General features: G+C 42.3%; 1 protein-coding gene across 3 annotated transcripts; it reads right to left on the bottom strand.

Annotated features, from left to right (window-relative positions):
• Positions 1 to 3,511: 3,511 nt before the first annotated feature.
• On the bottom strand, positions 3,512 to 25,250 carry LOC133123950 (MORC family CW-type zinc finger protein 3-like). Of its 3 annotated transcripts, XM_061234696.1 has the most exons (19): positions 25,171 to 25,226; positions 21,354 to 21,426; positions 20,950 to 20,995; positions 19,846 to 19,978; positions 18,680 to 18,906; positions 18,252 to 18,402; positions 15,620 to 15,755; positions 13,411 to 13,539; positions 12,276 to 12,395; positions 12,054 to 12,151; positions 11,780 to 11,887; positions 10,225 to 10,353; positions 9,749 to 9,817; positions 9,333 to 9,369; positions 8,304 to 8,463; positions 8,122 to 8,182; positions 6,396 to 7,665; positions 5,226 to 5,381; positions 3,512 to 4,863 (listed from the first exon to the last, which is right to left on the bottom strand). In XM_061234696.1, the coding sequence occupies exons 4-19, from the start codon at positions 19,911 to 19,913 to the stop codon at positions 4,711 to 4,713; spliced, it is 3,072 nt and encodes a 1,023-aa protein (XP_061090680.1). In that variant the 5' UTR covers positions 19,914 to 19,978; positions 20,950 to 20,995; positions 21,354 to 21,426; positions 25,171 to 25,226; the 3' UTR covers positions 3,512 to 4,710. The 3 variants fall into 3 exon arrangements, with proteins under 3 accessions (XP_061090680.1, XP_061090678.1, XP_061090679.1); XM_061234694.1 differs by lacking the exon at positions 20,950 to 20,995 and having other exon boundaries at positions 25,171 to 25,250; XM_061234695.1 differs by lacking the exon at positions 20,950 to 20,995 and having other exon boundaries at positions 3,512 to 4,857; positions 25,171 to 25,250.
• Positions 25,251 to 26,491: the final 1,241 nt, after the last annotated feature.

Here is a 26,491-nt window from a genome sequence, read left to right as displayed (position 1 = left end):
ACCGGACTTCCCCTTTCCGAGGGTAACACCACCATCCTGACTGTGGTGGACCAATTCAGCAAAGCGGCACACTTCATCCCCCTGGCTGGATTGCCCACCGCCCAAGAGACAGCTGACGTTCTGGTGAGAGAAGTTTTTTGCATTCCTTCGGACATTGTTTCAGACCGCGGTCCTCAATTCATCTCTCAAGTTTGGAAAGCGTTCTGCATGGCCCTCGGGGCCCTCGGGGCCTCTCTTCGGGCTACCACCCTCAGTCCAATGGTCAAACTGAGAGGGCCAATCAGGACCTGGGGGCTGCTCTACGCTGTGTATCGGCCAAAAATCCAGCCGCATGGAGCAAGATGCTTACCTGGGTTGAATACGCACACAACACCTTACCCTGCGCCGCCACCGGGAAATCGCCATTTGAGGTCTCCCTGGGCTACCAACCTCCACTGTTCCATTACATTACATTACATTGTTCCCTGACCAGGAAGCCGAGATTGCTGTTCCCTCCCTCGCCATCCACATGAAACGGTGCGCCAAGGTTTGGAGGGATGCCAAGGCCGCGCTTTTAAGCATGGCAGACCGTAATCGGCGTTTTGCTGATCGCCACCGCACACCAGCTCCTGCCTACAAACCAGGTGACTCCGTCTGGCTGTCCACTAAGGACATTCCCCTCCAATCCACCTCCCACAAACTGCAACCCTGTTTTATTGGTCCCTTTAAGATCCATAGCATCATCAACCCATCCATCCATCCATCCATCCATTATCTGAACCCGCTTATCCTGATCAGGGTCGCAGGGGGGCTGGAGCCTATCTCAGCATACATTGGGCGAAAGGCAGGAATACACCCTGGACAGGTCGCCAGTCTATCGCAGGGCACACACACCATTCACTCACACACTCATACCTACGGGCAATTTAGAGTCTCCAATCAGCCTAACGTGCATGTCTTTGGACTGTGGGAGGAAACCGGAGTACCCGGAGGAAACCCACGCAGACACGGGGAGAACATGCAAACTCCGCACAGAGAGGCCCCGGCCGACGGGGATTCGAACCCAGGACCTCCTTGCTGTGAGGCGGCAGTGCTACCCACTGCACCATCCGTGCCGCCATCATCAACCCTTCCTCTGTTAAATTGTCACTCCCTGCTTCCCTTAAGATTCACCCCACATTCCATGTTTCTTGTATTAAGCCTGTATCCTCTCACCCCATATGTCCCCCGGATCCCCCACCACCTCCCCCCCGCATGATTGACAACCACCCTGCATGTACTGTTAAAAAACTCTTGAACATTCGTAAGAGGGGCCGTGGGGTGCAATACTTGGTAGACTGGGAGGGCTATGGTCCTGAGGAGCGTTCCTGGGTCGCTCCCAGTCTCATTCTGGACAAATCTTTGATTACTGACTTCCATCGTGACCACGCTGACAAGCTCAAAGGACCGCCAGGAGTCGGTCATTAAGGGGGGGGTCCCGTCACGTTTCATGTTTGTCACGTCATGTTTCATGTTTAGTCATTGTCTTAGTTACGTTACGGTTAGTTACGGTGTCATGTCACATATTTATGTTAGTCTAGTCTCGTCACGTTTTTATGTTTTATTTCTTGTTACATTTCATTGTCATGTCATGTTGTTTCATGTTTAGTTGTTATGATTTAATTGTTCGTCTTGTCATGTCATGTTTTGCTAACTTGTCACGATTTGTTTGTTTCATGTTATGTTGTTCTATTCATTGATTAGCATACTTTTTCGTCTTTCTGCAAACCTTGCATTCATGCTTTTTCTCTCTCCCTTTCTGTCACTCACGCTTCCCAAATTGTTTTAATTTCCCTTAATTCCCCCTTTCCCACTAATTTACTAACTTTAGATCAGGATTGGGTAATACTAACATTCTAACCATGTTACCTTACATTTCTTGTGCATGTCATTTTCTAATTTACTAACACTAGGGCAGGATAGGTTTATTACTAACGATTTCTAATTATCTCATCAATCCTCCACACCTGATTTCCATGCTGCTCTCAATCTAATTGTCTGCACCTGTCTACACCTGCATATATAGCTCAGTTCCGTGTCATATCTTCGCAAAATTCCCCCCCCCCCCTGTTTATTGAGCAAAGATTATTGACTTCTTTTTTGTTGACCATTACCTGGTAGCACGACTTTGCTTGCTGTCTTTGTGCTTTTGCCCTGACTTCAGTCTTGACTCTTGCGCCGTCATCAACCCGAGCTTATCGTCCACCTGTACTTCTGCCCCTCTGACAGCTTTCCTTTTTGCATGGTGTACCTGACGTACTTTATTACATGCCTTTTGTCTGAGTTGTGCATTTTGGGTCCAACCCCCCACGCATCCGTCTCACCCTCAAGGCTGTGGAGGCTACATCACAGTTATACTCTGCCAGGGAAGCGAGGATTAATTGAAATATGTTTATTTTAGAAATCCAGCTGTTCCAACTAACAATGCCCATGTTAAAATGTTCAGCACTATACTCTGATGACCTTTTTTGAAAATTAATGTGACAATTTTCTATTTATTTTCAATAGCCATTTCAGGGATTCTCTCAATACTCTGTATGAAATGTTCCCAACCAAAACAAAATATTTGCCCCAGGCAGAACCAAACTTGTAGGTTCCATGTGGATGTATTTTCCAAGCTGTTCCCTGCATAATGTACACATATCCACAGGCCATACAAAGTTATGAGATCAATAAAAGTATTTAGTATAAGTGGTTAGAAAAAACAGTTGATAAACAGGTAAAAGTAGATACTGCCATGCATCCAGCAGAGACTCCGATAAGATTGTGAGCAGTCAGGAGATGAGCTGTGCTATAAAGACCAGAATAAACATGGTCTCAGATCGAATCAGGACTGTGCCAGCACCCATTTTGGCTGGTAGCTCCATGGGACAACACACAATTGGAGATGGCATTACCCAGTTGATGGGAGGGTTGAGATGGTAAGGGCAGTGTTTCTCAAACCTCTCCTTCATCCAGGTATTTCATGCATTCCACCTCATGCACACCTAATGCAACTAATCAAGGGATCGATTAGTTGTATAAGGTACGCTTGAGATGGAACACAAATACCTAGATCTGGTTGGGGGTACTCAAGAAGAGGTTTGGGAACCACTCCGGCTGGGGGTTCACGTTTCATCGAGATCAGTATGATGTTCCTCTGACTCCACTTTATATGAGCTTAGCTATAGTCTGCGGTGAGAAAAGAAGCAGAGGCACAACATGTTTTGGAGGAGAACCACATCTGTTTACATTCTCCTGTATTGGCAGTCAGGTTTGTGCATGAATGTGGGTGCGGTTGCAGGCAGTTGGGCATTCCAAATTAGGGCGGGACTTGGGTTCCTTCTGTGAAGGAGTTCAGTATTGTGCATGTCTCTCCATGAATGTGATGACACCCCATGAAGCTTTGAGATAAAAGCATGATAAGTTCCCTTGGTCTTCAGTGAGCTAAGTGCATCGCTCTGTGCAGTATGGGATAACAAAGCAGATACAGGAAGTCCTTCATACACAACAGTTCTCCATAAAACATTCATTTATTTTGGCCATAAGACTTAACAACACTTGCAGGGGTGTGGGAAGGATCTGGCATTGACAACTGTGTTAATGATTACATAGAAAGATATGATATGTGACATGGACAGAATGTTAGCATACAAAGTAGTATACAGGGCTGACAGGAATTCTATAATCTATGATTCTGGATTAAAACTACTCTAGCATTTAATACTCAAAATTAAAAAAGACAGTTAAAACATTAACATCACTTCTCATTCACTCAATAACATCACTGGGTGGCTCATTCAATTAAGGCAGCAAGCCTTAATGGTGAGCCCCACATTCTTGGATCAAATCTGGACCATGCCAGTGCTGAATGCAGTTGGCAGCTCCACAGGGCGACGCATAATTGGCAATTGAGTCGCCCAGCTTCTGTCAGTTAGGGGTCTCTATTTCACCGCTCTCTAACAACCCCCATTGGTCGGGCAGGTGCCCACGGACTGCATGTCAAAGCTGCATAGGAAAGGTCTTCCTCAAACTCCACTCTATGCAAGCTTAGGTGTGGTCTCTGATGTGAAAACAATCAGCTGGTATTTCAGAGAACACACATATGTCTACACTTCCCTAAATCAGCAGTAGGGATTATGCATGAATGTGGCTGCAGTTACAGATAATTGGACAGGACCAAATAAGGAAGAAATTAGAATGTACGACATGCCAAATTGAAAAAAATAAAAGAAACGGAGGCATAATGGAGGAATGTTTTCAGTTAAGTTTTTCAAATGCAATTTATCAAAAGAAAACCAATGAAATGTAAATTATGAAATAATTGTTACATTAAACTGAAAAGTTGGGAATTGCATGCTCTTGGACCACAATTACAAAAGTCAGAGAAATACACAAAGGATACAGGATGTATGAAAATTATGTTACATATGTAACCCTTTCAGTCCCAAGCTAAACCTTTTAAAACAATCAAAATTACAGCCATTATATTGCTTTGAGCCCCTTTTAAGACCCTACTAAATTTTCTCAACCAACCCTTTGGGGTTTGGGGTGTTGCCACTTGATATTGGGCGTGGGACTGAAAGGATTAATGCTGTAAACAAAGGCACTATGTTTAACAAGAAATCTTAAAGGTGCGATGCATTTGGTCACTTCTGGCCAGTCTGGGAATCAGGGTGGTAAGGTGTTGGAGTGACAGGGACTGGTTTCTTCTCAAAGAAATGTGGGATGGGAAGAACTGATACCATCTAGGTACTGTTCCAGGATCTCTTCAATGATGCAGCTCTCATAGTTTACCTGCTCCAGGTCCAGCTCAGGTATGAGGATCACCAGGAGACGGCTGACACTCAGACGCAGGTTCTGCAGCTTTTCAGAGAACACATTTGAGAAAATACACCTGCCATCCAGACTGTACGTAAACCTTGCTTTCCCAGACTTGGAATACACATGCAATCCCAGACTGAAACCCAAGCATACAAGATTACTATACACTCACTCAGCACTTTATTAGGAACATTTTTACTTTATTACACCTACTTATTCATGCGAGCCAAAACCACAAAAAAAGGTGTCCCAATACGTAGGCCATCACATGAAAAACGACACATGAAAATCTCATACAAATTACATTTCAGAAAACCATAATAAAACAGACAAGCAGCAAAATGTATAATGTGTACAAAAAGGACTGTGTGGACATGGTGGTTGCCAAGATACTGGATGCTCACCTGGCTCCTCAGTTGGTCTCTCTCCGCATTGCTCAGGTCCAGATCCCTGTGGATGAACTCCAACTGTACAGCCAGGTGATCTTCTCCCCCTGGGACCTGGTCACACGGCTCACTGCTAGCCCTCATCTGCTGCAGCTCCTGGTTCAGCTTGTCCACCTAAAAGCATTCAGAATACAGACGACAACATTGTCACTGACCCCAACACCATGAATCACGTATTTAAAGAATTCCATTCTAATCTATCCATGTCCAAGATCAAACTTGACAAGACCTGTCCGGCTTTCTTTAACAGTCTCCAATTTCCAAAACAGGATGCATCCAGTTAGAAGCAGTTTACAGCAGATGAGCCTATAACACTGCAGGAGCTTGAGTGCACTTAAGAATAGTTGTTTACAGACTTGATGCCGGCATCAGTTCGTTACAGTTGCACACTGAGGACTGGGGTTCGTGTCCCAGTCTTGCCGGCTCTCGTGGAGCGGCATAATTGGCTTGCCGCTCCGAGGGTGGGATTCGGCAGGGGTTAGTAGGATCGCCACAAACAACAGTCCCCGGTCGCCTGGGAATCACGGTTACAGGCTCTGAGACGATACGACTGGGATGGGGTCGTAAGCAGTGTATCCCCAGCGAATCCGCTCTCGCTTCCTAACAATGTATCAGTTCATAGTTGAGTTTGATGCACCCAATGTTTTGGCTATGTCTCTGATTGTTTTATTCTGATTTGTCAGCCTCATGATGTCCTGCTTCACTGGAATTGACACTTATTTGGTCCACATGTTGCAAAACAGCAGATTCCAAATGCAAATTCCACATATAGAATCAACTCTCAACAAATTTGTTAGCTTTCTTGACCATTAGCAAATCATGCAATGACACCTACAGTAGGTAGCCATGAAACAGCTGACCAGCCAATGGTCCAATTACTTTTGCTCCCTTAAAATAGCGGGGGTTAAAAAGGGCTGTCATTCATACATGGATTACCTGATGTGGACTAAAATACCCTCGAATGAAAGCTGACGGCATGCACTTCAACATCATTCATTGTTTTGTTTCAAGTCCAATGTGCTGGAGTACAGAGCCAAAACAACAAAAAATGTGTCCCAATATGTAAAATGTATAATGTGTACAAAAAGGACTGTTGAAATGGTGGTTGCCAGGATACTGGATGCTCACCTGGCTCCTCAGTCGGTCTCTCTCCGCATTGCTCTGGTCCAGATCCTTGTGGATGAACTCCAACTGTACAGCCAGATGATCTTCTCCCCCTGGGACCTGGTCACATGGCTCCTGCTTCACGCTACTAGCCCTCATCTGCTGCAGTTTCTGGTTCAGTTTGTCCACCTGCAACTTGTACTGGTCTCTCTCCTGATTGGCTGTCTCCATCTGCTCCTTATACTGGTCTTTGACTGTTTCCATCTGCCTTTTGTACTGGTCTCTCTCCTGATTGGCTGTCTCCATCTGCTCCTTGTACTGGTCTTTGACTGTCTCCATCTGCCTTTTGTACTGGTCTCTCTCCTGATTGGCTGTCTCTATCTGCTCCTTGTACTGGTCTTTGGCTGTCTCCATTTGCCTCTTGTACTGGTCTCTCTCCTGATTGGCTGTTTCCATCTGCTCCTTATACTGGTCTTTGACTGTCTCCATCTGCCTTTTGTACTGGTCTCTCTCCTGATTGGCTGTCTCCATCTGCTCCTTGCACTGGTCTTTGGCTGTCTCCATCTGCACCTTGTATTGGTCTCTTTCCTGATTGGCTTTCTTCACCTGGTCCCTGTAACGGTCTGTCTCCTGATTGGCTGTCTCCTCCCGGTCCCTGTAACGGTCTCTCTCCTGATTGGCTGTCTCCATCTGCTCCTTGTACTGGTCTCGGTCCTGATTGGCTATCTCCACCTGGTCCTTGTAACAGTCTCTCTCTTTACTGGCTGTCTCCCACTGCTCCAAGTACAGGTCTCTCTCCTTACAGACTATCTCCCACTGCTTGACCAGCCAGTCCTGCTGCATCTCTTGGGAGGGGCGCACTCCTTCACCTGAATCTGTGAGCTCCCTGGTCTCTCTTTTCTGGAGCTGCGTCTGCTCTGAAGTCTCATCCTCTCGCCAGCTCCTTGTCCTCTCCTCCTCTAGCTCCTGCTTTATCTCTGCCACACCCTCAGTTTGGGATGCAGCAGTCACTTGCTGCGGCACAGGTGATAGAGCGGTGATGGATACTGTCAGGTCGTGGGAATGCATGTACTCTTGTGCGGGGACTCCATCACTGACTTGTAGGTTAGTGTGCTCATTGCTAGCCCTATCGAGATCACAGGGTGACACTGGCTCTCCCATTTCCTCCACTAATAGGGGGACGTCTGGGGTGTCCTGTGGCACCGCCTCCATATCAGCTGCCGATGATGTGCTCTGGCTCATCTTTGCCCTTTTTACCTGCTCAGTCTCTGGGGTTAACAGCACCCTCTTGCCCCTAAAGAGAGAAGCACAGTGATTTAATATGAAACATTTAGAAAGCCTGTTTGCACATGTCAATATGATGATTAATTCCTTTACTTATTCAGCAAAAGGAAGACACTCAACATAGGTACTACACTGCAGGTGCTGGATATAATGCAGACATTGGAGGCCATATTTTTTGTAGAATGCGGTCCAATACAACGCTATTAACAGAAGTAATAAACTCCATGTCTGTCCATTTTCTGGCAGACCTGTTTGTTGCACAATGTCATGAATGTGTGCATGACATGTCCATCAGTCCAACTACTGTAGACCACACATCCAGACCAAATTAATATTTTATTTTTCAACACAATATTCTTTCTTCAGTCTGTTAGCATGTAGTAAAATGTACGTTTATCACCTGCATAATCTACCAAAATACATACAGAATACAGTATTTTACAGTGGAAGCCAGTTCAGCCTCTACCTCATAGTTGTGCGTTTGGAGCGCGTGCTGAGAGGTGTCTGCTGGGCAGAGAGCCTCCGGCCTGCAAACAGAATAGAGAAGAGAACATGTTTACTGCTGTTCCGAACATGCTCTATCATCTGACTGTGTTCTGCTGCTCTCTAGCACTACTCATGGATTTATCATCATGTGGCCGCTCTTACCAGAACGACTGACAGGAGTGAGGGTGGGAGAGGTTCTGTCAGTGAAATCACCCTCTGCTCTTGTGCCACTGGAACACTGGCTTCTGCTACTGCGTGTTGAGGGTGTAGTCGAAGTGCTCTGTGCTGGTATAGCTTCTTCAGCATTCTGTTGTGTCATTGTCTGTGGTTTGTCATACATAAGGTGATATTATTACTTGACTTATGGACAGGCCCATTGCTGATGTATTTCGAATGTGTTGGAAAATCCCTTCATATCCCTTGTCTTGATTCCCCTCAAGGGGGTAACACTTCAATGAAAAGGGGTAATACTGACATTATCCATCCATCCATCCATTATCTGAACCCGCTTATCCTGATCAGGGTCGCAGGGGGCTGGAGCCTATCCCAGCATACATTGGGCGAAAGGCAGGAATACACCCTGGACAGGTCGCCAGTCCATCGCAGGGCACACACACCATTCACTCACACTCACACACTCATACCTACGGGCAATTTAGACTCTCCAATTACTGACATTATGATAAAGTTAAAATAAATATAAAAATATATACAAATAAAATAAATAAATAAGATTATTATTATTATTATTATTATTATTATTATTCTGGACGATCAATCTTCAGGGGAGTTTGGGGGAGGTCACCATCTCATTATATGCCTATGCATTATATAACTGCTGCTCTTGCAAATGCACAGAGCTTAAAGCTTAAATTGTACATAATTATTTGCCAGGTAAACTTCTAAAGCATAGTTCATTTCCCAAATCCATAATTCAAAAACAGCAACAGAAAAACACTGTTTACTACCTACAACCCTAGCCAAATGCACATTTCTCTGGTAAATTTGCTGCAAGGAAATGTTCACGTGGCCCTTTTACAGCTTGGCCTTATGGGGGCACCACCAGCCTGCCAAGGCACACCTCAGATAGCACTACTTTTTCTGCAGGGAATTCAGCCAAACAGTTCCTTCAGTCTATAAGCTTAACTGAAGTGTGTATTATACAAGCTCACACACGCACACACGCCTCACCTGCCACCTGTTCTTCTCCTGCTGCTGTTTCTTATCCCTGCAGGAAACAGAAAATATGCTTAAAATATAATTTCATACTTTAAGAAAAAATACTCAAACTACAGAAGCTCATTCAGATTCTCTGTGAAGACATTAAACATGCATTGTAGCTGGTGCATACAGACTAAATAAGAGCTGGGTGAGTCTTGGTTCTGAAGTCACTAGCCAGTTTCTATTGGGAGTTGCAAAGGCAGGATATGGTTGGCTCTGTCCCACTGGAGGGGGACCTTATGGCACTTAATGCTTCTACGCAACTGAGATCCCTGCATGCTCTCTAGTAGTACACTATGTAGGGTGCATTATGTGGGTTGCTACTTGCTACCTTAAAAAAGTTTAGAGGCGAGTCAACATGTAAATGGATATTGAAATATCCTCACTGTTTATAGGTCTTCTGATAAGGCTGCTCATCCTCAGAGTCCTCCAGTTGTTCTTCTGCTTCGCAGGTTCTGCATAGACATACAATTTACAGTAATACAGGATTGTCCAAAACAGCAGGTCTTAGAAGAAGAACCCAATGACCAACTGGTAAGTACTTCTGCTACTGGAAAAATAAGATTGAGGGTGGAACTACAATGAGTGGACTTTCAATGAACTGTTAATCATGCTCTTGTTAGAACCAATGAAACAATTTTTCTTTCCATAACAAAATAATTGGTTAAAATCAGTGACTCGCAGATAGCATTTTGCATTTTTTTGTATCATAAAGCCTCCTTCTACCTTCTACTAACTTCTAAGGCTGTAACAAATAACAACAGAGATGACAGGCTGTTGTTCTTGTGTTTCTCCCTTAAACAGCCACCGCCAAGGACAGACGGGGAGGCATTGCATATAATGAGAAAAGACTTGACATTACCTGTACTGGGGGTCTGAATTCAAGTAGCAGAACCAGTCATTATCCAGCTTGCTGATATCTATTTCATCTGACAACTTCCTCCATTTATGGCACTTGACACACTGGACCCAGTTCTGATCTGGAGACTTCCTATAACCAAACACATATACAGTGCAGACCGTAAGTATTTGGACAGTATTTTGCTCAATACTCAGTTGAAATAAAACAATCATGTGTGATGAAAGACTTTCAGCTTTAGGGTTCCATATTGTGTGAACCAAGTTGGAATTACAGCCTTTTTTTTACAGGCCTGTACTGCTTATTTTGTGAGCTGTTTCTTTTTTTCTCCACACTTTCCTCTTTTCATCACCCTGGAACAGGTTGATCTTCGTTTCATTTGCCCATAACACTTTGTTCCAGAACAAAAAGCACAGGTTTTTTAATGTACATGCTTTTGGAAACAGATGGCACTCCTAAAATCAACAACTAACAATGAAATACCTGTCCAAGAAACATTTGACCAGCCAATTGCTCAGTTACTTTTGGTCCCCTAAAATTGGGGGGACTATGTATGAAATGGCTACAATTCCTATACTGTTCACCTAATATGGATGCAAAACCCCTTAAATTAAAGCTGCTTTATTTCAACTATTTGTTTGCTTGAGTATCTGTAACTGTATCTACTTATACTGCAGGTGACCTATATGTTTATGGGGCTTAAAAATTGGCATCTGTATCCCTTGGGTGGCTGTGGTGGTTTCAACCTTGCATTGGCTATTTCAGTGATATCAGTGAACAAGGTACAGCAGCCCAACCCCAAACCCTGAAACGCTTCAGTAAATGTGCAGAAATGGGAACAGGGCTTAAAGAAAACTTAAACACGGCAGTAGCAATGCTTATCTGACAAGTTGAAAAAAGGATTGCTTTCCTTAAATGCTGATGAGTCTGATGAGCTGATGAGCCTGAACATGGATATAATTATTAAAGTCCTAGTTAGCTATTATGATGATCAGTGTTATCATCATAATATCAGTGCTAACTATCAGTGTTTCCCGCAGTGGTTTATAGTTAAGGCTGTCCGCCTTAACAAAAAACAGCCCCGCATTAACTAATGTTGGATTAAAAAATGGAAATCGATTAAAAAGGAATACGAAAGAAGAAATTTGATGTCAAACAGCATTTGCTGGTTTATAATGGCATTGCGCAGTTTGTCAATGAATCGTATTGGAAAGTGACTCATCGTAACTCCATAAAATATAAGCATAATTTACCTAATATTTCGCTAATAATTAACCTAATTGTTGGTATTGCGAAACCATTACTTTTGTACATATGTTTGTCGACATTCATAAGAAGACTAGTGGCTATTTAGTGTACTTAAATTTGATGAATAAACACTCCAGCTACCCCAGCACCCCCCCAGCCACCACCTTAACAGAGGAATTTCAGATTACTCAGTTCAAAACATTTTCTTGCTTTAAGCCCTGTGGGAAGTAAAGTTCAATGTTCAAGTTAAGTACAAAGTTGCTTCCTTTGAGAGGGTGCCCACAGCAAACACACAATGCAGAACACTCACTCGGTGTCCTCTATTGCCAAGTCGCAGCTTGGATCCTTTTTCGATTTTATGTAGCGTATTTCACACCAGTATTCCTCCAGCTTCTCTCCCAGCTTCTGTTTTACTTTCCTGAAATGGCCACAGAGAACTGAATTGTTGTATTTAACACAAAAAGGGAGCTCTGGAAAAACAGGGCTGAATTAAGTTTTACTGGAAGTTACATGGTTAACTCCTGGCTTCAGGATGTCACTCCTGTCAAGTCATTTAAAATGTGGTCCAAACCAAGCCTGGTTACCTGTACTCCTCTGTGGCATCAAAGTCCTGCTTGTTGTGTGTTGGTGTGAGGAAGTTGCACTCTATAATGCCGATAACTCCCAAAGCCTTCGGTGTGGCCTTTGCGGAAACAGAGGAATTCCCAAACAAACAAAAAATGGATCCACAACGCTAACAATGCTACAGTTTTTTTCTGAAAACCTCAGATTAAATGTACAAACGTATATTCCAAACATTTTCTCACCTTGCGCTGGCAGCCAACACGCTCATACGCTCGTATCAGTCGATTTTTGTAGTACATCATTACACCACAATTCTCCTTGTTTCTGGTGTTGTACCCAAAGGTAATGTTGATATTCTTCTTCTGAAGAAGAAGGAATTCAGGGTAACAACATCAAAAGACATTTAGGCAGCCAGGAAAGGATCATCCAGGTGAAACGTTGCAAGACCGCAGGTGGCTTCTATGCAGCTTCATAACATAGATATTCACTAGATAACTGTATTCAGCTGAATATTTAAGGAATAAACGCTCAGTGAGCACTTTAATATGTATGTATTAGACTTATTTTTTAGACTTATTGGTCTGCTGCTATCAACTTAAGAGGTTTGTGTTCAGAGATGCTCTTGGTAAATGGTAAATGGCAGGCATTTATATAGCGCCTTTATCCAAAGCGCTGTACAATTGATGCTTCTCCATTCACCCAGTCATACACACACTCACACACCGACGGCGATTGGCTGCCATGCAAGGCCCCGACCAGCTCGTCAGGAGCATTTGGGGGTTAGGTGTCTTGCTCAGGGACACTTCGACACCGCCCGGGTGGGGGAACGAACTGGCAACCCACTGAGTGCCAGACGACTGCTCTTACCACCTGAGCCAAGTCGCCCCCTGCATGCGCTCTTCTGCATACCACTGTTTTAATGTGTGGTTATTTGTGTTACTGTTTTTGCCCACAGAACTGCTGCTCACTGGATGTTTTTTGTTTTTCACACCATTCTCTGCAAACTCGAGAGAGAGAGGTGAAAATCCCAGAAGATGAGCAGTTTCTGAGATATTCTAGCCCTGTCTGGCACCAACGATCTTTCTACAGTCAAAGTCACTTAGATCACATTTCTTCCCCATTCTGAAGTTTGGTCTAAAAAACAGCTGAACCTCTTAACCGTCAGCATGTTTTTATGCATTTAGTTGTTGCCATATGATCGGCTGATTAAATATTTGCATTAACAAGCTGGTGTCGAGGTCTACCTAATAAAGTGCTCTGTGAGTGTATATTCATGAACAAGCCCTAGTCACACAGCTAAATCATATGTACACACACAGTGCAAAGCAAAGGCTGAAATCACAGGGCAGCCTGTATGGCAACAGGAATAAAGGATACCAGAAATTGTGGCGTATATCGGTCCTTGCGGGTGAGAGCCAGACTTTTGGAGACCAGCTGAGTCCGCACTTTCTGCCCCCTGATGATGATCTGCATTCGGGGCTTCAGGTACAGAATGCTGCAGTATGCCTGAATGCACACCAGAGGAGGAAATGAAAATAAATACTGTGGGGGAAAAAAACACAGATTTTAAGTCAAAGCAATACATCTTGTGCCAAAAACTCAATGTTCAAGGCTGGTAGGAGTTGAGGATCGGCCCTGGCGTGTTATAGACATGCAGGGTACCAAACACAGTTATTCAGCCAGCAATTATCAGATGAGAAATAATAAGTTTGGTTGACTAGGACTGAAAACACTATGGGCTAGGTTCGCAGACACAGATTAAGCCTAGTCTTACATTAAATAGAATTTTGAATGGATGCAAATCCATGCAAGTCTCCATGCAAAACTCAATTAGTCCAGGAGTATTAGACTAGAGTGATGGAAAAAGGAAACTGTGGAGAGAAAAAAAAGGAAATGCCCATGATCCATCCTCCTTAGCTCCTCACCAGACAATGGTACTCCCCTGATCCTCCTGGGTGACTTCAACCTTCATCTTTTTTTCTCTTCCACTCTCCTCTAACACCCATCCATCTCGCCCACCATCCACTGTCACCTGTCAGCGTAACCTACGCCACCTGTCTACCTCCACCCTCTCATCTACAATCCTCTCTTCCCTACCATCTGTGGAGTCTTTCTCTCGACTGTCTCCCGACGATGCTGCTACAACCCTCATGTCCTCCCTCTCATCTTCCTTTGACTCTCTGTGTCCCCTCACCAGCAAATTAGCCCGGGACTCCCCCCCCTCCAGTCCTTGGCTTTCTGATGCTCTACGAGCTGTCCGAACCAAACTGCGGGCAGCGGAGAGAAAATGGAAAAGGTCCTGTCTCCCCAGTGATATAGCTTCCTTCCATGCCCTCCTATCATCTTTCCATTCCTCTGTCTCTCTAGCTAAATCTTCCTTCTTTCACTCTAAAATTAACATGGCATTCCCTTTCTCGCTAAAACTCTGGAACGGGCAATCTGCTCCCAACTGTCCACTTATCTTCTCCAGAACAATCTCCACGATCCCAACCAGTCCGGCTTCAAGAGTGGCCACTCCACTGAGACCGACCGCCCTGCTCGCGACCACTGCACTCCACGCTGCTAAAGCCAAATCCCTCTCCTCTGTCCTCCTCTTCCTCATCCTGTCAGCCGCCTTCAATACAGTCAACCATGAGATTCTGCTCTCATCGCTGACTGGGATGGGTGTAACAGGATCTGCACTGACATGGCTTTCCTCCTACCTCTCTGGTCGTTCCTACCAGGTGACTTGGAGGGGCTCTGTCTCTGACCCCCACCCCCTACAAACTGGAGTCCCACAGGGCTCGGTTCTATACACCATGTCTCTTGGTTCTGTTATCTCTTCCCATGGGTTTTCTTACCATTCTTACACCGATGAATTCTGAAATCTACATTATATGCTCAGATAAAATCAGATGCCTCCAAACATATTGGATGGCACTTCACCATGCAACAAGACAATGACCCAAAACATACTGCTAGAGTAACAAAGGGTTTTTTTGACAGCCAAAAAGTGGAAAATCCTTGACTGGCCAAGTCAATCACTGGATCTGAATCCAATTGAACATGCTGAAGAGGAGACCAAAGGCAAAAAGTCCCCGAAACAAGCAGGAACTGAAGATGGCCGAGCAGAGCATCATCAGGGAAGATACCCAGTGTCTGGGGATGACTATGCATCTCAGATTTGAAGCACTCATTGCATAAAAAGGATATGCGACCAATATGCAACCTTAAAAAATATTACTTTATTCTACATTAAGTCAAAAACCACCTAATATTTTTGATGTCTGAAAACAGGAGGGAGGGGGAAATGTACAAAAGGTCACACTGTCCAATGAATTAGTGCTCCCTGTATATAGTTTTGTTTTCAAACAAAAACTAGTCTTGCCAGTGTTAAGAACCAATAAGCTGACTAAGCCATTGAATTCAGTTCTTACCCTTTCAGCTCTTTGATAAACAAATAAAAAATAACAAAATTAATGAGAAATGACCCACTTAGAATTACAGAATTGTCAGGTCCATGTGTGAGAGTAGCGTGAAACCCACACAGCATTTTAAAAAAGCCTCACAGGTCTGAATGTGTACCCCTCATCACTGTGATACTCACACGCAGGGAGTATTGGCTCTCTGGTTCGGAGACCTTGCTGGGGTCCTGATGGTTGTTATCATCACCCGAATCCACACGTCGGATCTGTATGTCGTACCGGTCCTTTTCGAAATCAAACTCCGTCTCCCCTGTGAACCTAAGAAGCATAAAAAAAGCAGTCCACCAGTGGTGTTCTTCAACTATAATGGGAGTGACTGAGGTGGGTGGCAAGCAGAGCTTGAAATTAATTTAAATAATCTAGCTAACTGAATTCATTTGAGAAAACAAGAAAGTATTCTAAACTAGAAATGTGCATTTCCTAAAGAAAATGCGGTCACGGTATTTCCATATTATTTTCTTGGTCACGAGATTGGATGTTCTCATGTCATGTGTAATGAGAAATATCCCATATCTGCCAGTCAACTGTCCAGCAAAGTAGACAAAACTACTTTTAACTAGCTACTACTTTAGCTAGATAGTTAAATAGCCGGTATTACCACTGTATTTCCACTGTGGCGCAGTCTGTATTATGGCTGCATCTCATGAGTGCCCCTGTGTGGCAGGTGGTTTGGTGCCCAGAGATGCCCTCTGCATACCACTATTGTGACGTACTGTTATTTGAGTTACTGTCACCTTTCTGTCAGCTGTCATTCTCCTCTGACCTCTCTCAAGTTTCTACTCAAAGAACTGCCACTAACCAGATGTTTTTTTTGTTGCTGTATTCTCTATAAACTCGAGAAACTGTTGAGTAAAAATCACTGGAAATCAGCAGTTTCTGAGATACTCAAACCTGACACCAACAATCATTACATGGTCAAAGTCACTTCGATCACATTCCTTCCCCATTCGTTTGGTCTGAACAACTGATCCTCTAGAGCAGGGGTCGGCAACCCTGGTCCTGGAGAGCCGCAGGGTGTGCTGGCTTTCGTCTCCACCTTAAAATAAGCAACCAATTCAGACCCAAGAAACCAGGTGAGGTGAGTTAACTGTGCAATCAACGGCTTTCATTGATCAATTAATGCCAAGTAACAACGAAAGCCAGCACACCCTGCGGCTCTCCAGGACCAGGGTTGCCGACCCCTGCTCTAGAGTCTAGACCATGTTTCTATGCTATTATGCATTTAGTTGGTGCAACATGATTGGCAGATTAGTTATTTGCATACCGAATAAAGTGGTCTGCATACTCATACTGAGTGTATGTAATGATAAATGAGGGGTTAATGTTTTTAGATTTTTTAAATAAATAATGTCTTTCTGATTTTTCTATCTGATTTTTCTCCCAATTTGGTTGCCAATTGTACCCTATATATACCAATTACCAATGTTATCTAGGATACCCCGCATACATACGACCACGTCACCCGGCAGCACGAATGGATCTAACCATCCAGATAGCGACACGCGTTCTCCAGGCAAGCTTCCCATTCTACTTTTACACAGTGTTTTTATAGCACATACAACTCCTTTATAATCCACGTTTTTCCCCCACAATATGGGACTCTCTTCCGATCAGCTCGATTTGAGCAACCATAAACTGCATAGAAATTAACCATAATGAATCTGTGTTATTGCTGTATTTATATGTTATGTCGTTGACCTGAGATTTTAAAAATATTTTTGCCGTAAAAATACATTGAGTTCTATGGGCAGCTTGTCCTCCAGCATAGCAGATGAGTCAAGATCACATGGTACGTTACGTGTATTAACAACAATCCACAGGAAAAGTCTTGTGTTTGTCATCTTTGCCAGGGGTGTTTGCACAAAGTATTAAACCAGGGGTGACAATAATTGTGGAACCTGTTTTTTGAGGAAAAATCTAAGACTTTGGTTGATTCCATTGAATCATTAATAAAGCATACTACTTCTCTTGTTGGAAAATAAAGCTTATGGTCAATAACTGCATTACTTTTTGTGAAGATTTATCAGGGGTGCCAATAATTCTGGAGCCCACTGCATATACCAAAATAAAATGCTCCATACTGAAATGCTTGTAAATATGTGAACGTGTGCATTATACAGTACTGTGCAAAAGTCTTAGGCACCTGTATAACATTCTGTCCAGATAAGATTCTTTCAAAAATAATTCAATGAAAGGTCCTAAATAAACGTACTATACATTTTACATTACATTTCTGCAATTTGGCAGAATAGTTAAAAACTGAATCAATCAATATTTTTTGTGACTACCCTGCATCACTTCTCTGAGATAGCCAACGCTGTCCTGCAGTTCTATAAATCAGCAGGGAGGTTGTTCCAAGCATGTTGGAGAACTTGCCACAGTTCTTCTGCAAACTTTTGTTGGCTGCATGCTTCTGATCTCAGACAGCCTTGATCAAGTTTTGTTGAAAAAAATAGTAAATTCCTTACAGTAATATGTTACTTTTTTTAATTAAATGAAAAAAGTCTCTGTAAAATTAAATGAAATTAAATGAATATTTGGAAATCTAAATGTGTTCTTTTATACTAATAAACACAAAAAAATAAACATATATATAATAAAGTCTACGGTGCCTAAGACTTCTGCACAGAACTGTATAAATAATAATAATTTGGCTCAAGATACCCTCCATTGTTTATTAACCTATTTTACAATCAAAGGGGATGTTGACATACCCGACATAATTTTTGAGAATGTTCAGTCATCAGCCCTCACCTGCGCAGGTTCCATATGATGATCCTGGTTCCTGTGGAGGAATTGGTGGTATTGATGGCCTGCAACTCCTGCAGTAGCTCGTCCTCTGTTCCAAACAGCGAGTGTTTCAGAATAGCTTCCAGGCTATCACTATGATCTGGCACATCACTGAGTGAGATTAGAGGTCAAGGAAAAGGAACCAGGCTGCAACTGTCAGACATCTGCATTTTTACCATTACTAGACCAGGCAGGTCAAATTGGAACTCAGTTCTGATTTACAGCGATGACCTGATGAATCAAAAAAATTTTTTAGGGATTACAACAGATGTACAGGGGGAAGGGTGTGTGAATAGGTGGCCAGAAGTAGAGAGCCAGTTACTGTGGAAAGTTTTTACCAGGAAGCCTCGTAAGCCATTTTTGTTTCTGTTTTCCACCCTGTGAAAGGATATACTTCTCTTCTCCATTTTGTTTGCAGCAGATGATGGGCACCACAATATGCTGAGCCTGAATGGCTTTCAGGTACGTCTGAGACAGGAGCCCCACGCTCATGGTGTCCCGGGTTTTGGAGAAGACGATGGCATCCTTCCCCAGACGCATGGAGCCTGACTTGAACCCGTTTCCATATTGACCCACAGGGGCATGGCCTCTAATTGTCTTCTTGTTACTGTAGCCAAAACTAAGCAGAAATAAAAAGTATGGGGTCAGGTTGGTGGCTTGGGGTTTTCACACACAAAAAATGTCACGCATACAAAGGAGCACATGTATCGTAAAGCCCTTTAATGCATGCACATTAACCTGTAACCTGTAATGTTCCAACAATTTTTGGTGTTTTGGTGTCATGTGTGAGCAGGAGCAGGAGTGTAAACATGTTCTTCCATGGGAACAGTTCTCTGAGTTAAAGCTTTACACACAGTACAGTAATACCTTTTTAGCACAATTTCTTTGAAAAGTATTTCCACTGAATATGTCCTCTCAACAATTCTTGCACAAATATGAGAAAGCAGATAAAGCGGATTGGAAAGGTGTTCAGGGCCAACAAAAAGCACTTCTGTCTTGTAAGAATTTCATTGTTAAAAGTTCTGTGCCATCCAGTCTTTAACCTTCACAAAGCAGTCCTGTAAAACAGCCAACTTATTTGTATTTCATTTGGAATCATTTGCCTATTGTAAGAACACCATTACACAATTGTCATCATTGGCTCACAAATTCCTGTGCAACACTTCTCCCTGGTACATCTGTGTCAGGCTTTTCCCATTTTAAAGTTGCAATATAGCAAGCTGGCTAGTGCCATAAATACATGACAGATATAGCTAGCAATTGGCTAACAGAATTAAAGCTAAACCAAAAACTACTCTGCTTATGTAACGGGATAAGCTTGGCTAACGGTGAATTGCGGCGAAGGCTTGGATGACCCGATGACCTGCCCTGCATTGGTTCAGAGGTTAGAAATTCGGTCTTACCAAATCTATCCAGAACGGTCAAGTGTGAACAGATTCAGAATTATTCAGTATATGAGACCAAGGTGTGAAAGGGGAAAACGACTACCTAACCAGGGTGGCATATTCTTTTTTTCTGGCTGCAACTTCTTTTGATTACCCTGTTGACTGTTACTGACCTCATCATCTTGAGCATGTTGTTATAGTCCAGACCAGCCCCGTTGTCACTGAAGATCAGGCAGTCCATTGTCCGTATCCGAGTCCAGTCAATCCATTGCTGTTTGGCATTGACGTCCGGGTCGTAGGCATTGTCTAGGAGTACAGTGATGGGATAATTAGCCTATGAGCGATTTTCCTAACAAATCAGTGGCCCTGCTAATGCACGATTCTATGCAGTCTTTTATGCAGAAAAAATTGACTAAAGGCATCGCAGGGGAAAAAATACAGTCCTCTCCAAAAAGTATTGTAACAACAAGGTCAATTCCTTTTCTTGCTATACACTGGAAAAAATTTTGTTTGCTGTCAAAAGATGTACAGGAGATGACAGATACGAATTTCAGCTTTTATTTTTATTATTTATTTTAACTTGGAGCATATCACCCTTTATACCAGACCACCCAATTTTTGGGTGAGCAAAAGTATTGGAACATGTGACTGACCGGTGTTTCTTGTTGCCTAGACATGTCCTGTAAGATTGTTTTGTTACACAAGAAAATGTTCTGAATGTCTACTCTTGGTTTTAGCCATGCATTAGTCCTATGGAGACTGCATTTGTGTTAGAAAAGATAAATCAACCTGAATACCAGAGAGCTGTCTTTGGGAGAAAAGCAAGCCATTCTGAAGCTTAGAAAACAGGGAAAATCCAAAGTATTGAGGATATTTTTGTTGGGTAAATATTATTGGCTATTGGCATTGAGACCAGGCAAATCTTTCGTAAATAATTTTTGCAAACTTGCACTGTCTGCATAACTGAAGTAGCTTGCTCTGTTTTAATCATGTGGAATGCTGTCTGATCTGTCTCCATCACTGCCCCCCCCTCCCCAAAAGCTATGCTGAGAGCACACACACCATACTACCCCCCAACCCCGCCACCCAACATTACACATGCTAATGTTAGTACATGTTAATACATCTTTCAATTGTAAGCTGTTTGTGAGTTTTGATAAAGGTTGATCCAACAGGTTGCTCTGCCAATCAAATAATTTGGCGATTCAGAGTGCTGAACGTCAAACAAGCGCGTTGGCTGTTAAAATTGCTGGATTTGGAAATTGAGCATAATTCACCTTAAACTTCACTTCCCTGACAGCTTGTACAATAACTTGGAATGTCCTGAAAAAGAAAGAGTGCTGGCATACTGAGCAACAGACATCAAAAGGATTGACCAAGGTCACCAACAACATGGTGTTTCTCATGACAGATACATTGTGAGAGCTGTAAAGAAAAATCCCAAAACAGTGACATCACAAACAATCTGCACAGGGCAGGGATGGTGGTATCTCAATTAACCTTTCGAAGAAGACTTAGAGAGCAGCAATATAGGTGTGAGTAAGTAGTAAGAATCGGAAGGCGATATTACAATTTGCAAAGAAGTAGAGAGATAAGCCACAAAACGTCTGGAACAAAGTTTTATGCTTTATTGCATTCTATCAATAGATTCTGTGAAGGTCAAAAGGACAGGCCCACTTACCGATTAGCTCAGCAAATGCCCCAAAAGGCCAGGTGTGGCTGGTGGAATTTGCTTGTAAATATTGTGGGTTGAGCTGCAAAAAAGAACAAATGAGTGAATCAATGCACAAGATAGAAAGCTATCATTAAGGGAACCAGATGTCCAATCTTTCTGGGACATCCCCATATTCAAGCCCATTTTCCAAGCATTGAAACAAAATATTGATTTGTCCCATATCAGTCATACCATATTTCAGGTTTTCTGACTGCAATTGCCATTATTATAGCTTCTCTTTGCATTTGCCATGCGCCCCTCCTGGTCACCATATAATGAAATATATGCCACTACTTTCATGAATGGTCCTTTGACAATAAGATCAACCTTTGTTTATCTTATGCCTGCTTTCAAATTTTTAGTTATTGATGCTATTGCATACCGCATGCAATTCAAAACATTAAATACTAAACAACTGTTGAATGAAATGTTCTTGTCTGCAGTCTCATTTAGACATACTGTAAATTATGAAGTATTAACCATTAAGTATGGGACATTCAGTTGGGAAGCCTGCATTCTTTGTTTCTGGCATTTAGTTCAGATCACAGGTCAATGCAGCTGATAAATTATAGCATACCAGCCTCAGGGGTGAATTAAAATTGATCAAAGTCAAAGTCCTTAACCTGAGCCTGTTCCACGAAGAAGGATGATACCAGTGAGTAAAACAGACCCCCCTCATTGCGAGGAAAAAAAACATGTTTTCCTATGTTTCACCTGTATCCAATTAAACCTGCTTACTCCAGCATGTGAGCAAAGAGTGTCTCTGACCATATTGAGTCTTGTTCATTCCTTTGGGTTCAGCAGCAGGCATCAGTCAGCTCTAAATTTGTGGTGCTGGTTGATATCCCCAACCAATCAAGGTGCAGGTCTCTGCATATGACAGACATGCTTCCTCCCAATTTGTGCATGCATTCCACAAGACCCTTAAACTTCAGGTGGTCTTTCACAAAGGTGGATCACCGGGTTAAGTAGATAACTGTGCGGAGTAAAACATGGATCAGTTATTTTTACTTTAGTCCATGTTACAGATTTGGGAAGGTTCTAGGTTCTTTGTGATACAGGCCCCAGGTGCACAACAGAATTACTTGGAGAGTGAGGTCAGAGTAAACTACCAAAATTGAGAATAAAATGCCAGCAGTTGGTAAACACCACAAGATGATGTCCAATGTTAAGCATGACAGCAAACATGTCACATCAAAATGTCAATATGGAATTATAAAATGACAACAAAATATTTCTGATCATTACATTACATGAATTTAGCATATGGTCGGTACACCACGGTACACCCACATCCACATTTAGGTATGGGGTCCTTGGGAGCGTGGTACAGTAGAGGAGAGAGGGAAAAAAACGTTTTTCATATTTGGCTCAATTCTGAAAATATTACCAGAGCCAGGTCATTTTTTAAATATGAACAACATTCAATCCATGCCTATGAATATGTAACATCATGACATTTCTGGGACATACCATTCACTAGCAATTTGACAGTTAATAGATTTGTAATGTAATTTGTAAATGTTAGATTTCACCCCGTGGTTGGGGTTATTTTAAACACTAGTTTTTACAGTGGGTATTAGAATTATGGAATAGCAAACTCTTCAGCAAAATATTCACTCTTCAATTCAATACATGGCACAATTTAAATCAAAACACCATGCTATTCCTGGAGATCACTAACCATGGTATCCATGGTGTCAGGTTTCATGTTTGTCATGTCTTTTTTTATGTTTAGTTATTGTCTTAGTTATGTTGTTGTTATGTCACGTATTACGTTTGTCTAGTCTCGCCACGTTTTTGTTTTATTTCCTGTTACATTTCATTTTCATGTCACGTTTCATGTTTAGTTGTTACGATTTAATTGTTAGTCTTGTCATGTCACAGTTGCAAACTTGTTATGTCACAATTTATGTGTGTTTCATGTTATGTGGTTCTGTTCATTGTTTAGCATGCACTTTTTTGTGTCTTTCTGCAAACCTTACGTGCCTGCTTTCTCTCTCCCCCTTTCTGTCACTCACACTTCCTTAATTGTTTCAATTTCCCTTGTCTTCTTACTAACCTACTAACTTTAGATCAGGATTGGGTAATACAAACATTCTAACCATGTGTTCATGTTTACCTTACGTTTCTTGTGCATTTCATTTACTAATTTACTAACACTAGGGCAGGATAGGTTTATTACTAACAATTACTAATTATCTTGTTGACTTGTCAATCCTCCACACCTGATTTCCATTCTCATGCTGCTCTCAAGCTAATTGTCTACACCTGCATATCAGCTCAGTTTCATGGCAAGTCTCTGTGAGATTGTTGGCTCCTGTTCGTCAGTTTACGCGTTAGCAGTTTTGGCAAGCCATTGTCTACCCATTATGATCAAGCCTGTTTATTGACCAAAGATTATTGACTTCTGTTTTGTTGACCATTGCCTGCCTGTACCATGACTTTGCCTGCTGTCTTTGTGCTTTTGCCCTGCGGAGCAGACTTCGGTCTTGACTCTTACGCCGTCATCGCCTGTCCGCCTGTACTTCTGCCCGGCTGACAGCTTTCCTGGCTACTGGACTTTTTGCGTGGTGTACCGATTACGAGACTGCCTTCTCCCTTGGTACTGTACTTTGGATTTGGCTGGATTTTACGTGTATAAACATTGCTTGTTATTTGACTACGCTCACTGGACATTCCCTGAATAAAGCCCTGATGGGACTTTATTACAACCCTTTTGTCTTAGTCGTGCATTTTGGGTCCAACAACCCAAGCACCTGTCTCACATGACATTGATTTAGTTTTTTACGGTAGGAATTTGGAATTATGGGCGATTATATTCAATACATGGCACGATTTAAAAATCGATAAAATATTACCAGGGACACCAAGATGAGCACCATGTCAGGTATACACACTATTGACTGAGACTTTGTACTGGAGGAATTTGGAATTATGGGATTGCAAATCCTCAAATGGTAAATTTATTCAATACATTGCACTATTTAAAAATCTATTTTTTAAAAATGTAAATCAAAATGTTTTCAGGAAATACCACACACCTTGAAGAGGATCATGTCAGGTATATATGGCATTGATTGTGTGACTTTTACTATTAGTAGTGAGTTCAGCTGTATATAGTCCTCAAAACATTTACCGTAAACCGTAATGTACATGCCCACCAGACATTTAAGTGTGGATACTTTGACCGACGTTTTCCTAAGTACGGATGGCGTGACCGCAGTCTTGTCGCAGCTAATATGATTTCCAGTATAGAAAAGTAAGCCAGGAATATACACGCCCTTGATTTGAATGGAACCAAAGCAGGCGAAGTTCAGTTTCGGTGATAATACTTTGCATGAAATATCAATTGAATCAATTGTTTCCACTGGGCTCATTTACAACAGGAAACAAGGTACAGACGGCACAAGATTTTGTGCGAAACGAAAGTGAATCCTACTTCTATATCCGGGCGAACATTGAGTAACGATAAAATGTAAGTAAACAAGTAAAATCAGAGTAAAGCACGAGGATCTGAACACTTGAATACACCGGTTAACAATTGAACATACAGAAAAAGCTAACCACCTCTCTTTAACCAATCATCCATTATACGATATGCAAACTGTGCTTTACATTTGCCACGGCGGGGTCACACTCTTCACAAACTGCTGGAGCGTTGATTTCGACTTCGTCTAAAATTTGTTCGACAGAATAGCACGCTAACCAGTTGTCCCAACTGCATGTGATCCCTCTCACATTAAGGAATGAAAAATAGAACACGACATTCTGTTTCACTTACCGCGCTTAGGGGTATATTTCCAGCACGTTGCCATGCCATTTTCAGTTGGCTAGAGTTCAGTAATGACAGAACAAGTTCCCTGCCCCTTTCGGTACGTCAACATGCTTGTCCGTTTTGACAACGCATATCATTTCATATCATTTACTAGTCTTTCAGATGTGCTTAGAATAGTTCGCTTAAGCTCAAATGGGGCCACACGCAATTCAATCATCTGTTAACATTCCCATACGGAATTTCAAATATAGTGCAATACGTATTTCTAATTTCACGACCAATACAATCTCGTCTGGTACAATAGCGATCTATTCGCAAATTAAAGAGTAGGTTACTTGTGGTTTGTGAATCACCTGAGTGTCATCTGATGCTGAGATTAGGGTTGCCACATTTGATTTGTGAAAAATCGGGACATTTTACGCGCGACGCTGGGCGTTAAACTATATCTGCAAATATATTATGTTAACAGTTGGAGGACTCCCTATTGCCTCTCTTACCTCTATTCGTCCTGACGTAGATGCACTATGTGGCAACCAGAGGGGGAATCAGGGAGATGTGCATGTCATTTAGAGTGAAACACAAGACCGTTGCAGTTTTCAGCACTCAAGGGTGCGTTTATTCACAAAAAGGAGGCTCAAACAAAAATGAAAAAACATAGGTTCTTCCCCTCTTCTGAGGCACCTATGCGCAGTCACCAGCCCCACGGGGTTCTTCGTCTGACACTGATCATGCGGCCTGCATGAACTAACGCTACGCTTAATGAATGCATTTATCAAACACATTTCTGAATAAAACGTATTTGCATTGCATTTTGAAATCATTAAAATAACCCCACCCAAAACAGCCTGTTAGGCAGCAATATCGGGGACAGTTTGGATTCAAATTAATTTTCAATTTGGGGTGGAAAAACCAAAGATGGTTTGACCCTCGTCTTTGGCAGACCAGGTCCTGGATCACCTTTCATCTCAGTTGCGTGAGATACTACTGCAGCATATTCAAATAATATTAGCTGCTAGATGGCAGATTCATTTCAGATTCAATGCTGAGCCAACGTTATTTGTGACTGAGCAGGAAGGGGTGTTCCATGCATTTTTGTTAAATTGCTATAATGTTTATCAGTCTATGTATGAATATAATAAACAAGCAGCCTGATGACAGTAGATTGGATTGAAAGACTTATTTGTATAACCATTTAAGCAGTAATTTAGGTCTTTTGATCATCTCACTTTTCTTCAAATTATGTTACCAACTCCCAAAGTATCATATATCCTATCTTATATCCAAATAACTCTTGTGATCTATCAAATAATAACATTTTCCTTTTACA

Source organism: Conger conger, chromosome 3 (assembly GCF_963514075.1).
Source record: "Conger conger chromosome 3, fConCon1.1, whole genome shotgun sequence".
Taxonomy (NCBI): domain Eukaryota; kingdom Metazoa; phylum Chordata; class Actinopteri; order Anguilliformes; family Congridae; genus Conger; species Conger conger.
The sequence above is the reverse complement of the archived record's forward strand: the minus strand, read 5'-3'. Positions and strand labels throughout refer to the sequence as shown.

Excerpts from the sequence above, each read along its gene's own strand:
- LOC133123950 (XM_061234694.1), bottom strand. The coding sequence starts at position 25,209 with ATGGCATGGCAACGTGCTGGAAATATACCCCTAAGCGCG. Across the intron at positions 9,818-10,224 it reads AATTCAGACCCCCAGTACAG|AACCTGCGAAGCAGAAGAAC; the intron begins GTAATGTCAAGT and ends ATGTCTATGCAG. Across the intron at positions 4,864-5,225 it reads GAGACCAACTGAGGAGCCAG|CTGCAGAACCTGCGTCTGAG; the intron begins GTGAGCATCCAG and ends TTCTCTGAAAAG.